Source organism: Podarcis filfolensis (genome assembly GCF_964270895.1).
Source record: "Podarcis filfolensis genome assembly, chromosome: 10".
Classification (NCBI taxonomy): Eukaryota; Metazoa; Chordata; class Lepidosauria; order Squamata; family Lacertidae; genus Podarcis; species Podarcis filfolensis.
Genome location: NC_139612.1, coordinates 9,061,480 through 9,078,910, shown reverse-complemented (window position 1 = coordinate 9,078,910; position 17,431 = coordinate 9,061,480). Strand labels below are relative to the sequence as shown.

Here is a 17,431-nt window from a genome sequence, read left to right as displayed (position 1 = left end):
TCATCACGCCGCTTTAAATAGCCTTAGGGTGGCCACCTGTCCTGTATAATACAGGGCTGGCCCCTTATTTCGGCTTAAAATGCCACGTCCTGTGTTGATAAATTTGTTCTGTATTTCAGGTAGTGCCGGATTTACGTATAAGCTAAACAAGCTATAGCTTAGGGTCCCACTCTTCTTGGGGCCTCCCCCCAAAAATTCACTATTAATATACTTCTTAATTGTATTTCAGTTCAACAATTACTTTGATGAAATACATATTTTGCTATGTGCAAATGGCTTTAGATACCTATTAGGTCCATAAATTACCATATAGCATATATTCAACACAAAAAACAGCGACAATTTGTTGTTGACGAAGGACAGCTGGACATATAAAGGGCCCCATTACCTTCAGTAGCTTAGGGCCTCTTCAAAGTTAAATCCGGCCCTGATTTCAGGTCGTCTCTCTCTTTCTCTTTCTGCCAAGTTAAGAAATCCTCTCCAAATGCATGTGTATTTAAAGGGTCATGTGAAAGGTAAAGGGACCCCTGACCATTAGGTCCAGTCGTGACCGACTTCATCTCGCTTTATTGGCCGAGGGAGCCAGTGTACCCTTTAAATACATGGGTAGCATACCTGAGTTGGTTAGCGCATGAGATGCTTCATCTCGGTGTCATGGGTTTGAGTCCCACATTGACCAGAAACATTCATTCATGATTTTCAGTTTTATACATTTCAATAATTGCACTCGTTTTACCATTTCAAAGCTTGACTTCCTTCCTTCTCCCCCTTTCTGCAGTTCCTTACATTTATGTTTTTATATTTTCTGCATATTCCAAATTAACTTAATTTGCTCATTTGTTCGTCTACTTTAAATATATACGCTTATAAAACTGCAGGTTATTACAATAATCCTGCCAATGTTATCATCTGTTTACTGTTTATTTGTAAATATGCAATAAACTGTTTCCTTTCTTTTATAAAAAGTTTTGTCGTCTTGATGCCAAGGTAAGTGACTTACAAAGCAGATCTTGGAAAACAGCCTTTCTCCAATTTGGAGGGGGTGCTAATGGGAACTGGGTCCAACAGCAGTTATTCTGCTATTAAAGTGAGCAGAGAACCCCCACTTTCTCATCCCAGCAGATGCTTCTTGAGGCAAGTGCTCACTGCACATGCTTGGGCATATTTGCAGGGCTGTTCTGATTCCAGGGTTGAACTCTGCCTTTAAGTCAGACGGTTTGCTTTTCTACTAGCTGCAAGCTTTTGTAAAGGAAAAGGCTAAGAAATTCGGCCTTCCAGCTGTTTTGGGACTACAACTCCCATCATCCCTAGCTAACAGGACCAGTGGTCAGGGATGATGGGAATTGTAGTCTCAAAACAGCTGGAGGGCAGAGTTTGAGGAAGCCTGGCCCAGGCAAATGAGGTATGCCATCTCTCATACCCCTCAGATCAGTCTGAGAGGCCAGTTCTCTCACAAACATTCATTGCTTAACTACGTATCAAGCAATGACGTGTTAAACACTGAGAACGCTAGAAGTTTCATATCTCAAAACACAAGAACATAGCACCTTGACTAAAGTTTTACATAATTCCCTCTTAAGCATGCACCGCCAATGAGTGAACCTCAATTTCTGACAATAAAGTGCATATATGGAGCAGACTTTCACTGCATTCTGCAGGACTTCCAGCTTATCGTTGTAGCAACTTCTTCCAAATATTGTGTGGAACAATAACATCTGATTTATAATGGCTTAACCCAGCAAGGGACAATGACTTGACACAGTGAGTTTCAATCCAGTATTTAATTTGATTCTGCTAGTTAAATTACGTTAAAGTCACATTTAGTCTAGAATCAGTTATTGATATGAATCTGTCAATAATATATTAAACCTAAACTATGAAACAACCATTAGAAATAATATAGTAACCTATAGATCTCTGCTGGACCCTGTAACCATATGTTTTGGTTCCTGTTTGCCTAAATAAATTCTTACATTTTTTCTTAGTTGGAAAAGAAAATACTAATTGTGTTACACACACACACCCAGCTTCTCCACCTAGATTCTGAAAGATACATATTAGTTTCAGTGTATATGCTACAAGAGTCTTCATCCATTTTTAAGCCACCTGGACTGTAGGGATTAAATAACCAAACAAATAAAACAGAGCTTTGTATTTAACAGTCTGTTAGCCAAATGCAGCAAGGAATTCATGTAGGCAAGTGAGAAGGCTTGCAGGAGAGGGAACAGATTTCTCCTTCACAGAGAAGGACTTTCCATAGTGGCAGTAAAGTCACAACCTGGGAGGTTTGTGCTAAGGCTGAATTAGAACTATGTATGCTTTAATATGCTTACTGAAGCCAAAGTCTTTTCCATACTTTTTTCTTTTCCAAGTCACTACCACTTGTTTTTTGAACTACATTTTGAGCTGCGAGGACCAGCCTAATACTTGTCCATTGTTGCATCCAGTTAAGACAAACTATCAGTGAGGAATGTCCTACTTTTCTGTAAAAGGAATCTCCTCCATGATGTAAAAGGCACCCATTCCCCCGCCCCCTTGCTTGAATTGATGTGTTCGGGTAAATTCATTTTCATACAAATGTTTGGAACTGAGATGTCAGAGGCAGATCCATCATTCCCTTTTCTTCATTTGATAGCATGATGCACAGGAACAGCAAGAGCTCACTGTGCATAAAAGCGCTCAGCTTGTTCAGATTTCTGATCCAAGAGTAATATGGCTATGATGCAACTAAAATTCACATTATGAAAATTGAACAGTACAAATGCATCCTAATCATAATACAGCAAATCAGTTCTGCTTCAAATACTGTAAATCTCAATAATCACTCACCAAATTGTTCACGTTACTGCAGAGTTTCCAGTCACAAATTACAGACCAAAATGCCTAAGTGTACAGTGTGCACATTATAAATCCTAGTAGGCGCTTTGAACTGTAAACTTGAAATGGTGGAAGCATTCAGAAAGGCTTCCACTATATTTTAATGAAAATATACATTTTAGAATGCCTTTGCTTTATTTTAATTCATGACATTTGACAAATTTGTGCAAAACAAACTAGATATTTTAACACACAAGGCATCTGCGATCAGTTCCTGAAAGTACTGAGTAATCAATATTTAAGCCATCTTTATTATTATCCCTTAACAACACATCAACAATACACTTGTCAAGTGCTCAGTTTAAAAACTTCATTTCTATTTTACTAGTCTGTTACCCACTCACACCCTGCTTAGTGAAACATCAGTTTTTGCACTCAAACTCTTCCAAGTTAAGAGATTTGCTCAGGAAATCAAAACTTCAGAAGAGGAGAATCCAGGTTCTCTTTATTTCCTTCCGGTGTAAAACTGATGAGAGGAGAGCTCAGATCTATTGGCTAGAAGGAGGGAAGGGAAGGAGAGACAGATAAATACAGTTAAGACATTGACTAAAACATTTGAACCATTACAATAGCAGACTTCTCCTTTGCTAACAAGTCTTATAATGGCATTCTTTGACACCACTACACAGCCATAAATTCAATTATTTATATTGCAACAGCCAGTCAATACAAGGTCAGAATCCCCTTGCTAAGTTGTTCCTGAATGTCACATATATCTGTGTGGATGCAATATGCTGTGAATGGCAGTTTGTCCTTTGTACATTTTTCAGCTTATGTCGCATGAGAAGTCATACTGCTGCACTGACATTTATATTGAAACAATATCCTTGCATGCTAGCAGTATTAAAAAGGGAAATATAAAACAGGGTATCTTACCTGTCCTACAGGCTTCAACAGAGGAACTGGAATCATTTCAGGAGTATTAAAAAGATCAATAAGGGGTTTATTTTCACATTCCTGGGTGGCAAGTGGTGTTTTATCTATTCCAATGTCTATCAGTAAAGTCTAGGAAAAAAATAGTAATTTATAAGTTGTTGACTGCCTATTGTGCTTCCTGAAAAAAAGTTAATTACTCGTTTAATTTCATTGTACACAGGTTGTAGAATGACAATAAAGGTGTTATTATTATTTACAAATGAACTGCCCATGAGAACAAAACTGTTTAATAAACCTGTTTGCTACCCTAAAAATCCACGGTACTTAATCTGTTCTTTCTCCAAGAACTGGTTTGGGTTAGCCTCCTATTGAAGCAGGAGTCTCCATATATCTGTAATTACCCATATGATTTGGAAGCAGACATTAATAGCAGCCATTTGGATAAATTTACTTTATGTTGCTTCAGCAGACAATCTTCAGCAAAGCAAAAAACTTAAAATAAGACCAGAGAAATCCTGCTTTACACAAACTTCACAGCAAGCAGTGGCTCATTGGGAAAGTGACCAAGAAAATTAAGGACACTAGATATAACTAAACACCTTTCAGCTCCTTTTCAACACAGACACTGCAGCAGTGGTAATTTCTGAAAGAAGAGATGCTTCACATTTTAAAGCTGCCTGGGGAAGGCTGCTCTATATACACAAAAAAGGAGACAAAGCAGGAGCCTACCTCCACAGTGGGTGTTCTTTCTGCTGGTTTCTCCTGCTCAGAAAGGTCCTGTTCTGTTTCTTCAGAAGACTTCTCTGTTGAAAAATCCAGTGCAATAGGTGCAACTGGTGGGGGAGATCCTTCTGTTGAAGATGAGCTATAGGCCCCACGGGTCTTGCGCTCTCTGGCCCATTTGAAACTGGAAAGGAAGAGACACAAAGAATTTCATCTAAGAACCCGTCTTGAAAATGGTGTAAGATGGTCAGTTTTGGTTATGTCTAGATTTACCTAGCTTCTAGAGTCTTTTTGGATGACACACTCGAGACTTGCCGAAGAGACACGAGATCGGGAGAAGACCTTGCTTTGGGCACAGTTCTGGGGGTTAGTGATGGAATTCCCGACGTACGCCGACCAATGGGAGTAGGTAATGCAGAATGCCTTCTGTTGGATGGAGTCCATAAGCCAGACTTGGCAGCAGAACAGGTATTTAATACCAATCCGTCTTCTGATAGTTTGCGAGGTGGGGTAACTGCATCATTGCTAGAAGGATACACGAAGTGTTAGAAACCAATAATGCATCACAACTGAAGCATTCCTCTTAGTTTAAGTGCATACTCAAAAATGTAGGGTATCCCAAATACTTTTCAGTAATGCAGTCAAGAGCAACCAGCAACTCAATTTAAGAATTGCAATAGGATACATTTTAAACCAATTCAGCTTTTTTATTAAGCTGTTTGCAGGCCATTGAAATATTTGATTTTATCCCAAACTGAGGCTTTTTCTGAAACGCAAGTCAGTGTTCGGAATAGCAGACTGTGGTTTTTTCATACCAAGAGGAGTGATATAGCAGCAGATAAAACATCTTCTGGGAGATTATAGAAGTGCTTAGGTACCACATGTAATCCAAGCTGAAATTCTCATCAGTCCATTTCAGAGATTGTGGCAAACAATAGTTAATTAAACTTAACTACAGCTTGTTGTGATGTCTGATTTGACAAATTTATTAGTATCTGCTCTACCTCCAGATGCCCCAGTACCTCAAGACTGGACTGATGAGCAAAAAGAAAACAAATGAAAGCAAGAAATTGCAAGCTATAGTTTGTATGTATGAAGTCTAAACCATGTTTTGCCTTGCTCTGAACCAAGCATTTGGGTGCACATTTAGAAAAGAGATAATAGGGTAAAACTTTGCCTTTGGCAACATTAAATTCCCAATCTCATGTTCACTGCTGATATGCAAATCAGAACCCAAATAGGTAGTTTCACAGACACTGTTGAAACACAAGACTTCATTATTGCCAAGCAAAAATCTGAATCAGCAACGTAACCCAGCCCTCTCCTGCCTGCTACAGCAAGGGGTGGGACAAAGAATTCATCTAAGACTTCGAATATCAAGGACTGCCAATCCCACTGGACAGCCTTTTTGCTTTACATGCTACTGTTTAAAGTAGTATGAAGCATCTTCAGGTCTCTCCACAAGTAATTTCACACACCCCATATACAAAAACCCAGTTCTAAACCCCCTTGATAAGCCTGTCAGCACCTGCAAGGCAGTTCAAGGTGACAGAAGCGTAGAGGAAAACAAGTATGAATTAAAATATAGAACATTACCTTCCAACATTACCACAAGACAGTGATGCAATTGGTTGTAACACTCTGACAACAAAATTCTCAGATGCACCTAGGGAGAAAACAATTACAGGACTTAATCAACTTCCTCAGTTCAGTTCTTACTCCCCATCCAATGCAATGTTCAGAACAGAAATAAGGGCAGGCACACTAAAAGTTAGATAAACTGTAAAAAATTATCACATGGGTAAGACCAGTGTTCTTACCTTCCTTTGAGACTGCAGGTACTGCTTTGGGCTTGGGACTTGCAGTTGCTGTTGCTGTTGCTGTTGGGTTTCCCAATATGCTTTTCTGCAATGGTTTCTGAAAACTAGGATCTGAGTCCTCTTTCAAAATCTCACCGGCCATCTCAGACTTATCAGTAACTCTGTATTTGGGTGCGTTTACTGAAGGATTTGTTTTTGAAGCACTTGTGGACCCATGTTGCTTTCCAGATGCATCAGTATGGGACGCCTGCACAGACAACCCCTTCATAGGTTTAACAATCGCAATCTTGCTTGCAGCAGAAGACAGCCGGGAGCCACGTGCAGAAACTTTAGAAGCAACACCTATTTTACCTGGGAGAGAAAAAAAAAGAAATTTTATATCTATTGTTTATATATGTATGCACCACTATCAATGCACCTAATGCTTTAGTGTCAGGAAAGCAAAGGCAACAAACTTGAGCAAGCAATTCCCAGTGTTGGGAGAGAGGGGAAGAGAATGAGAGAACAGGCACCCAGCATGGATGTGGAGATGGCGTTACACACATTTGAATTAATTGATAAGGACAAAGAGACATGGATTTTGAAAAGTGCAGGTGCTTGGGACAAGTATGAAGCACAGGAGCCAACAAGGGAGAAGAGACTGAACTATTTAAAGGGTGCTGTTACAGCCATCGCATAATGCAATTATTCAGTTTGGTCTATGGTGACCACATTCATAAGTGTGTACTTAACTGCAAGAGGTGCAATGTCTCAGAATAATTGTCTTTGCAAAGGTTAATATGCAAATTGTATAATTACTAGACTATTACCATTTAAGTTAGTGAGCACAAATTTTATTAAATCAGTTTCTCACTTGTGCTTCAAAAGAACTCAGCAGTTATGCATTTTGGCCACTGTTGCTATCACTTAATATTTGGGGCTTGGATTCCGTATTCCTAGGAGCAAAATGTATGTGTGTGTTGTCCCCACTATGGAAGGATGTGTAGATCCAGATTTGGCCTCCACAGTCACTTACGGACTCACTGTTAAGACAGTGTTCATGGAAGACAATCTTACTCAGCTATGAGTGATCACCAAAGAAGAAAGAAGCATGTGTGTGTGTAGAACCCAGGTTTCCCTGCAACTCAGCAGGCCATTTAGACAAGTGGCCACCATTTTGGGCAACTGTTGTTTATTCCAATTCTGGTTAGTTAAGAGACAACCAGGAGCAAACCACATTGGATTTGTTACCTTTCCCTATCTTAGGAGAGATGGACAGACTAGAATTCAGGCTTATGCTGGAAAAAGAGGACGAAGATGAAGAAGTTGACGTGTTCCTTCGCATACGGATATTACTAGGACGTTTCAGCTGCGTTGCCTTGATTCCCAACTGTAAAGACAGTAGTAGAAGTCATTTAGGTTTCCCTAAGAACATCTAACAAACTTTATCCTACTGAAATACCGATATTCCTTATGTTCACATCTGTGTGGCTACAAGAAAGCATATCCAGCCCTAATGCTCCTGCAATAACGGTTTAAACATTTTTTCCCTTCAAAATAAGATACTGCATCTCTGCAGATCAGTGATTTCAAACCCTTAAGTTTTCCTGGAAAATTATTTCCATTATGTGTGCTCAGAAAGAGCTTTATACCCTCCTCATCCACTCCATTCCACAACAGCATACAGAACCCTCCCCATTCAATTTGGCAGCAAGGGTCAAGTCAATTCAGACCATGAGTTTGTTACTTTCCTCATATACCACAGAGTACACTGGTCCAAGGATCGCCAATCCAGTATCACAAATCTAGAACATCTGGCTTCAGGTGTCACCAAGAATTACAAAGGCAGGAGTTATTCATTAAGAGCATTTACCTTGCTGGAAGTTGAAAGAGTTCTCTTGTCTTTCCCCGTTGAACTGTTAGAGAAGGACGCATCTCCCGCATCTGAAGCAAGACTTGATTTGTCAGAGAGCAAATCTTCCGACGACTCCATACTGCTCAAATTATTCCAGCTGGAAATATTGGTCAGCTTCCCTTGTTTTGGCTGCAAGGTTCAGATTTCAAACATTTGTAAACCAAAGGAAGTCAACAGTAATGTTATTTTAGTGTTTGCCCATTAAACTAAAATATCCTTTCAATAAACTGGTTCTAACCAACACTTTAATTTCCCACAGGCCCAGCACGGGTCCCCGATAAAGCCTGCAAGGCCATTTCCACCAAAGCACACCAAACTGCCCTGAAACTGACATATTCGACAGCAAGTGAGGGGTCTGCAAACATGTGGTTAGGATTGGCCGCCTCATCAGGGACTCCCTAGTGCAGCCAATGAGGTTTTCCCTCAAGAGCAATCAGCTGATGGGTACTGAGAGCACCCACGTTTGAAGTCCATTTACAGGTGTGACATGGATTCAAACTACACTTGCAAATGGATATTTTTCCTCGGTGGGAGAAGCGTTTCCTTCTGCAGCGGTGGTTTGATTCCAGGCCTGCAAGTGGATTTCAAAGAGCCTTTAAGCAAACGGAATGCTCTCGCCAGGGAGGTTTGCCTGGTGTCTCCATTATATATTTTTAGGCACCAGGCAAAAACGTTCCTCTTCAACCAGGCCTTTGGCTGATTAATAATAATAATAATAATAATAATAATAATAATAATAATAATATCTTTATTGTCATTGCCCCCTCTCAGGGACAACGAAATTACAACGAAATATTCTACAGCCTTTGAAATGCATTTGTGGGAAGGCGGAGTTATTGTTATGTTGCTTGGGGTTTAATTATTTACTGTCTTTTATATGATATTTTAGTCTGTGAACCACCCTGAGATCTTTTATTTATTATTTTATTTATTATTTATTATTTTATTTATTATCTTTTATTTATTTATTATTAAATTTAATAACAATAATAATAGTTCAGTTTAGAAGAACCATCTGCTGGAAGTCAAGCCGACAAACAAAGCAGCATTCTAATATTAACACACCTTACAACAATTTGTATGTCACATTAAATCAGTTAAAAACAAGCTACGGTTCAACGTGGATGCGCATAGCCTTCTCTGCTCCCTCCTCCTGGGAAATTAAGCCATGGTCTGGCTTGTGGTGAAATCTAAAACCAGCCTCAGGGTTTGCACCCCTGAACAATTAGCCAAGAATAAACCATGGCTATTGTTGGCAACTCAATATGACACGCAAACGAGGCAAGAGACACACAGCACCTGGTTAGACGTTTCTAGCTGACTACACTCCAGAAGCAGCAGCACTGATAGGTGTTGAGGTGACCACCAATTTCACATTAGCCTCAAGTCATATTTAGCAACCAACACCACTATAGTTTTATTGAAAGGCGTATGAATAGAGTTCGCTAGCTATAAAAGTCAGAAATGTCAAGAGTGCATTTTGCACTCGGGTCAACAAATTTAAATAAGATCACAATCACGCAGCTATTTGTTCTCTATGTAAGAAACTCCAAAAACAAGGGGAAAAACTGTAATGATTGGGAACTAGCAGGGAGTTACCATTCTTATGTGGCAAGATGACTGCCCTTTATGCTTTAATCTATCCAGAGGGGGGAAAACTTTACCTGTCCCGCTGACAAGAGACTATTTCCAAATGCAGATGCATTTTTTACAGTCTGAACTGTGCTCGGTTTGTTATTTGTTTTGTCACTCTTCCCTTGCGCTAAAGATGCAAGCGGTGTGTGGGGCAATTTGCCCATTCTGGCAGGACTAGAAGTATTTAGAGGAATTTGTGGAGAACGAGAGCTGTCCATCCCCGCGATCGGTTGCCTTAAATGTTTCTGAAACGAAGGTGGCCGTGGGGAGACTGGACTTTCATACACACAGTAAGTCTCTCTCCTAACTTCCTTTGGGGTTTTATCCATCACTATTCCTTTCTCAAGGAGTTTCAGTTTTGATTTAGATTCTTGCACAAATTTTTCTACAGCCTCTGTCTTTCGTTCTTCCAGCTGGCGACCGTTGTTCCTTTTTGCTTTGGTTCCACTTTGTATCTGGACTGCTATCTGGTGAGCTTCCTTAAAAATCTCCACAAATTTCTCCTCAGAAACGGGGCTCCATGTTAGTTCATCCACAAGTGGTGATGGGGGAATTGTGTCTTTCGTTGCTTCAAGGGCTTCAAGCGTCGTCGCAATGCATTTTTCTTTATGGCCCATGGGCCCGACAAAAACTTCATCCTCGTTTTCACTAGAATAAAGACAAATTAGTCAGACACCTCCAAATTGCTTGCTCTTTTAAAAATACGGTTTGCTTTAGATACTTTGTTTACCTTATAGGAGACAGCGAAAAGTCAAAGTCAAATTTTTCATCAGACAGGTGGCGAAAATCTGGAATCATAACAGAGCATCAGTTGTTATTATACTAATCATGGCTGACCTTTTTATAGTAGATATATTACCGTATTCCACTTTGCCTTGCTGAAATTTCAGCTTCTGCTACTACTTTTTGGTTTCAAATTATTCTAGTCTACGCAAGACAGAACAGAGAATTAATTTCTAATACAGCGTGGAACACGTGCCCCAATCCAGAAAGGATGGTCTGTGCGCAAAGGGTTCTAGGTACAGATACCCTTCTGAATCAGATGCCGTGTGAGTACATGTATTCATACAAATATTGGATTCCATAACCAGCACTAAGGGTAAGGTACTGATGGACGGGACCCACATTTCCCTTTCTTCCCCCACAAAACTGGCTCCTTAAAAGCTGACAGCAATGATCATATTGATGGAGAGTTTTCCTTGGGGCAGACACTGCTCATATGTAGCCCACTGTTATCTGAAGGTTTTTAGATCAGGGCTAGAGCCCAGCCAGCATTAAACTGTACTTAAGCTGAGTCAAGCCAGTGCATTACCGAACTGGTCACAAGGGACAGTTCAATGCAAGCTCTTCATATCACCTTTGATAGTGAGCGCAGAGTTAAACAATATAGTAGTTATTTCTAGCATTATTCCTGGTAAACAGTTGCAAGTAATCCAGAATGAAGACGTTTATAATATAAACTTAAATCAGAGCCTATTTGTTATGCATATTGTTATCAGATTCTTGCAGTGTGTCTTTATCTTTGGATACAATGTAACAATATGATCAGTATTTCTGATAAGAAATTTCAGCCATCCATTTCAAAACAGAATAGCTATAAAGTCAGAAGTCATTAGAATCATTTGATCAAGTATTATTCCTAAAACTACATTTCCCTAATGACAGGTAAGTCATCATTAAAGCAACCTATAGTTATCCCTTTTTTGTAACTTTATTCTACAGCAAATTGTGTGTGCAGAATATTCAGCAGTATTAAAGGCAGGAGGAAGAATGAAGGGGGAAAGGGTCAATATTCTTGCTAATAAACTGAATTGGCTGCAGTACATTATCTAGCTGATTGCCACAAGCTTGAACACCATGCAAGTTTTTTTGCCTGCAGATTAGATAGTGTAGGCTAGGGGCAGACAACTGGTGCTGCTCAGATGTTTTGGGCTACAACACCCATCGTCACCCTCAGCCAACATGGCCAAGTAATGGAACTGTAGTTCAGAAATCCTGGAGGGCACCATGTTGGCTATCGTGGGTGTAGGCCATAGGTAGAGGGTGGCCTTACAAGCCCTGAGCATAGCACTGTGCTGCCTGATTCTTTTATCCCAATAGGAATACCACCAATCTCTCGAATTACTCTTCCCACTCAAGAGCACTCGATTTTAGAGGTGTCTCATGACAAACAAGACAGTAATTTACAAATGTGCTTTATATCTTACAGCAGTGTTGTTGTTTTTATCACCTACCATTATTCACACACTCATTGGGTCTGGCTTCCGTCATTTTACATTCTGAATGCAAGGTTGTTTTCCCTTCGTCATCCATGATGCAACTGCAAAACACATTAGGTAAGCCAGCTCAATATTATATTTTTAAAAATCCAGCACCAGTTATGTTTATTCCCGTTTCAAAGAGCTGCTTCACTACAGTCACCACCATTGCACACCCATACGTATCTATACCAGAATCTTTTCTATACTAACGGAACAGTGGTAAAAAGTTGGCCAGTACATGGCATCAGATACACATGGACCAAACTACACCATCATTCCTTATATCCACTTATGGCAAACAATCCGGATTTGACAGATTAATTTACAGAGAAGTACACTGCCTTTTGGGACGCGGGTGGCGCTGTGGGTTAAACCACAGAGCCTAGGACTTGCCGATCAGAAGGGCGACGGTTCGAATCCCCGCGACGGGGTGAGCTCCCGTTGCTCGGTCCCTGCTCCTGCCAACCTAGCAGTTCGAAAGCACATCAAAGTGCAAGTAGATAAATAGGTACTGCTCTGGCGGGAAAGTAAACGGCGTTTCCATGCGCTGCTCTGGTTCGCCAGAAGCGGCTTAGTCATGCTGGCCACATGACCCAGAAGCTGTACACCGGCTCCCTCGGCCAATAAAGTTGTTATTGATGCATGATCCCCTGTTTTGGGGATCCGGAGCGACGTGGGGTGAGTGGCGCGGTGCTTTGAATCGACCGCTTCTTTCACGGAGTGAAGCCGCATTGCTGCTGCCGGAGAGCGTTGACTTTTTCCTGTGGACATTTGGACCTTAAACAACTACCTGTGAGTAGACTGGAAAATTTGGATTTTCAAATATTTTAATTTGGCAACGAAGCGGGAAGGCTCTAAACAGGAAGTCCGCCTTCCGCTTTTGTAAACAGACTGAAGTAAAGACGTTACAAACTAAAGTCTTTGAAAGTTTTTGATAAAGGACTAAAATTCCATCGGCTAAAAATACAAAACCCCCTTGGAAGCAGGAGAAGAGGGGGGAAGTCGTGAACCTAGGGAGAACCTGCAGGAGAGTGAAAAGCAAATTACCACTGCTTTGAACCTGGGAACGGTCTGCCTGATGACGTTTGGGGAAGATTCATTGACAGAACGGATTTGACAGTTACTTAAAATTGGAAAGATACTGTTTCCATTGATCTCTTCTGAGTTTATCAAAGGGAGGAAAAAAATAACTGAAAATCGAAACTGTTTCTGTGCTTGACAAAATTGATACAAGTTGAGACTGTTTCCCTCTAGAGGGAGTATGTCAAACTGTTACAGGAGTGTAACAGGGTAAGCTCCAGCTGCAAGATAAAGTTTCTGAGAATCAGAGATTGACCTTGGACTATTCAAAATGCTGATAGGAGAAGGTATTGTGACTGTATTATATAAGATAAATCATTCACTTGAACCGCTGCACAAAAAGGCAGATGACATGATTTCCAAAATTGACAGCCGGGAACAGAAAGTGACCAATTTGAATCAAAAAGCAAGCAACAATACAGAAATAATTCAGGACTTGGAACAGGAATATACCTTGGTAGGACAAATGGTAGAGGAAAAGGAGAAGGATGCCGTTGCGAAATCTAAGGTAGCTCAAGCAGGATCCTCAGTTCTACAGAAGCAAATTGAGGATTATAAATTGAGGCCTTGCATGATTGATTCTAGCAAAAGCCAGATTTTGAGGATTGGACCCTGGCTTGGACTGAAGAACGCAAGTTGGAAATATCCCTATATTCAGGGACCAACTGACTTTTGGGACATGGGTTTGGGCCTGGAGGAACTTGAAGCTTTGGGGGCCTATGGATTTGGAGGAATCCTGAAATACGTCCTGAAATACCTTATGGATTTTAGTTTCAATTATGGAAACTTGGCTGAGCTGTTCAGAAGGAAGAAAAGTTTTGTTTGGTTGGAGTTTACCTGAGATTTGCTCCTGAGTATTAAAGAATACGAAGAAGATCCGCAGAAGGGACTTGGAAAAGAATTAAGAGCCTCGGATATAAGATCTCCAGGTTGATGGACTACATGGATCTGACGGAAAGGACTGGCAGAATCCGAAACCAGGGAAAAGAGAGGGTGGAAGAAGACTGGGAAGTTAAAGTTCATATTTAGAAATTTTGTAAAATTAATGACTGTTAGAAAAACTGTGGAATGATATTATAGAGATTTAGTGAAATGTTAGAAGAAGTTAAGTATAGATAAGTAATTTAGTCTTAAAGGGAAATAAGGTTAAAATATGTTATTTACAAGATGATAAAAAACAGAGAAAGATGGAAAGGATTTGCTGAAACAATTAGAAGAACTGGAATACAAAAAGGGAGGTGTGAGGAAGTCGAGGAAACAAGGAAATGAAGGCTAGAATATGGAAAAGGAGAGATGTATTTTAAACATTTTTTGTTTTAAGTCATGTGTTTAATCTAGTGGGTTTGGGGTGGGTTTTATAATATTTGTATACTGTATTGTATTGTGGTGTTTTTTCACTTTTTTGGTTTTTTTTCTCTTTCTTTCTTGTCTTTATTTTTCTTTTTTCTTCTTTTTCTGTAATCTTCAAAAGTAATAAATATTACTTAAAAAAAATTGCAGCAGACTTGTGTTCCTTGCAAATGTATCTAAAAATGCATTTTGCAAGCATTCAGTTTTAAGGATATAATAGCATTATGAAGCTCAAGGCTTTGAAAAGTAGAAAGGCAAAGCTCTCAAGTCAGCTGTGCATTGACCTTACTTGCATTCTTCTTGTGAGTATTCGGTTATTTTGCCTTTTGGACTCAGATTAAGATGATGATGATGGTGGTTATTATTTTATTATTTATACCCTGCCCATTTGGCTGGGTTTCCCCAGCCACCCAGCAGAACACTAAAAACAGAACAAAACTTCAAATATTAAAAACTTCCCTAAACAGGGCTGCCTTCAGATGTCTTCTAAAAGTTGGGTAGTTGAGATGTCTTCTAAAAGTTGGGTAGTTGTTTCCTTGACATCTGATGGGAGGGCGTTCCACAGGGCGGGCGCCACTACCGAGAAGGCCCTCTGCCTGTTTCCCTGTAACCTCACTTCTTGCAGTGAGGGAATCACCAGAAGGCCCTTGAAGCTGGACTTCAGTGGCCGGGCTGAACAATGGGGGTGGATACTGGACCGAGGCCGTTTAGGGCTTTAAAGGTCAGCACCAACACTTCAAATTGCGCTCAGAAATGTACTGGGAGACCATAACCAGACACTGGAGAGACCTGTCAGGAGTAAGCATGGACCAATGGTACCAAATAGTATGGGAAACAGCCCTACTAGAAAAATTAACTAATAAACTGAAACTGACACGGGGACAAACAGAAGAAGACACCTTCACCCCGGTATGGCTGCCCTTTATTACATACACAGCGCAACAGGACAACGACAATAATCCACCAACAGCATACAAATCAATATGGCTAACCTGATCCAAAACACCCACCCACCTCACTCACACACGAAAACAAAGATCACCACAGCCAACCACAAACAAACAATCACACCCTAGGCCAACCCCAACCTCTCTCACCACCAAAGGAACACAAGTGAACAACACAAGCACACTGACACCAAACTCTACATACATTAAGCATAATAGAAACACCGCTACCTGACCCCACCCCCATCCATCTCCCCTCCCTCCACCCCCCTTTCTTTTTTTCTTTCTTTTTTCTTCTCTCCCTAATGCCTCATCAAATGAAACGGATTTGTAAAAATGTTACATGGAAGAAAAAAATACGAGGCATTACACTTACACTGTAAAACAAGAAAACCCTTAATAATTTTTTTTTTAAAGGAAATGTACTGGGAGCCAATGTAGTTCTTTCAGGACGGGTATTATGTGGTTTCGGTGGCCACTCCCAGTCACCAGTCTGGCTGCCGCATGACACAGAAAGCTGTCTGTGGACAAACGCCGGCTCCCTCGGCCTCAAAGCGAAATGAGCACCGAAACCCCATACAGTCATACCTCGTGTTGAATGTGCTTCGGGTTGAGCACGTTTGAGTTGCGCTCCACGGCAACCCGGAAGTAACGGAGCATGTTACTTCCAGGTTTTGCCGTAGACACTCAAAATGACATCACGCGTGTGCGCAGACGTGCCGTCGCTAGTTATGTTTGCTTCTGGATGCGAACGGGGCTCCGGAACGGATCCCGTTCGTATCCAGAGGTACCACTGCAGTTGCCTTCGACTGGACTTAACCGTCCAGGGGTCCTTTACCTTTCACCTTACCTGCTTTGAAGTCACTCCCGCACCTAGTGCACACGACCACAGTGTGACCCTATAACCCTTGACAGCTCCACCCTTGTCCTTTTTATTACCCCAGTGATCTGAAACATTTTATGTTGTGATGGCAATAAAGGTACAGCGGTACCTCAGGTTAAGTACTTAATTCGTTCTGGAGGTCCGTTTTTAACCTGAAGCACCACTTTAGCTAATGGGGCCTCCCGCTGCCGCCGTGCCACCAGAGCATGATTTCTGTTCTCATCCTGAAGCAAAGTTCTTAACCTGAAGCACTATTTCTGGGTCAGCGGAGCATATGTAACCTGAAGCGTATGTAACCTGAGGTACCACTGTATTTAATTTGAAATTTAAAAAGAAACATCACCGCCCACCCCCATAACAAAGGGGGCAACTCTACTTCCAGGAAATCCCTTTTGCAAAAAAAAAGAAAACCCCTTAAGTTTCCCTCTTCATTAAACTGTAGCAGGCCTGCCCTCCCACAGGCCTGAGTCTGCGCCACCCCGAATCTCACCGCCGGGCGGGACCTCCTTATGGACTAGCCGCATGAGCGTCAAAATTCCACACGCACACCCACCCACGAGAATGACCTCCGGCCGCTTCTCCCCTTCCAAGCGCCGGCGACGCCGAGCTACGCCCACCCCCGGGGACTAGGCCCGTCCCTGAAGCGCCGCCTCGCCTCACCTCACCTCACCTGGCCCAAGCGACACGCTGAGGGGGATGAGTCCGCTCGGTGCAGCTTCTCGCGGCTGCATTTGAAATGGCAGCCCCCGCCCCGCCCGGCTCCTGATTGGCGGATTTAAGCGACGCTCACCGACCGCAGCCAATTGCAGAGAAGCCAAGAGGCGGACTCCGCCCCGCAATCAACTCGCACCTGAGGCATAAATGGGAGTTGTAGTTCACGTCCTTCCCCCGTTAAGAAACGTCGTCAGCGTGAAACGGCCGCTCTAGGAAAACGACTTTATTTTTTTGCTCCCCGTCGCCCGACGTTCTGTGGATAACTGGAGATTTGAATTCCCAGAGAGGCGTTCCCTTGTTGCTTAGTCCCGCTCGCAACGCCCCCTGCCGGCTTTCGCCCAGCTGAAAGTCGACGCGTGTTCTCTGACCCG

General features: G+C 41.6%; 1 protein-coding gene across 3 annotated transcripts; it reads right to left on the bottom strand.

The window, feature by feature from the left end:
- Nucleotides 1-1,766: 1,766 nt before the first annotated feature.
- GTSE1 (G2 and S-phase expressed 1) lies at nt 1,767-17,253 on the bottom strand. Of its 3 annotated transcripts, none has more exons than XM_083575152.1 (12): nt 17,017-17,253; nt 12,060-12,145; nt 10,556-10,613; nt 9,855-10,473; nt 8,149-8,319; nt 7,527-7,665; nt 6,297-6,647; nt 6,073-6,142; nt 4,750-5,001; nt 4,483-4,660; nt 3,754-3,882; nt 1,767-3,372 (listed from the first exon to the last, which is right to left on the bottom strand). In XM_083575152.1, exons 2-12 carry the CDS (start codon nt 12,136-12,138, stop codon nt 3,289-3,291), a joined length of 2,130 nt encoding a protein of 709 aa, XP_083431278.1. In that variant the 5' UTR covers nt 12,139-12,145; nt 17,017-17,253; the 3' UTR covers nt 1,767-3,288. The 3 variants fall into 3 exon arrangements, with proteins under 3 accessions (XP_083431278.1, XP_083431279.1, XP_083431280.1); XM_083575153.1 differs by having other exon boundaries at nt 17,012-17,204; XM_083575154.1 differs by lacking the exon at nt 17,017-17,253 and adding an exon at nt 16,837-16,934.
- Between the last annotated feature and the right edge of the window lie 178 nt (nt 17,254-17,431).

Coding starts and splice junctions, on each gene's coding strand:
- GTSE1 (XM_083575152.1), bottom strand. CDS start 12,138: ATGGATGACGAAGGGAAAACAACCTTGCATTCAGAATGTAAAATGACG. Junction 10,614..12,059: donor CAATGAGTGTGTGAATAATG/GTAGGTGATAAA, acceptor TTATGATTCCAG/ATTTTCGCCACCTGTCTGAT. Junction 8,320..9,854: donor GTCTCTTGTCAGCGGGACAG/GTAAAGTTTTCC, acceptor TGAACCTTGCAG/CCAAAACAAGGGAAGCTGAC.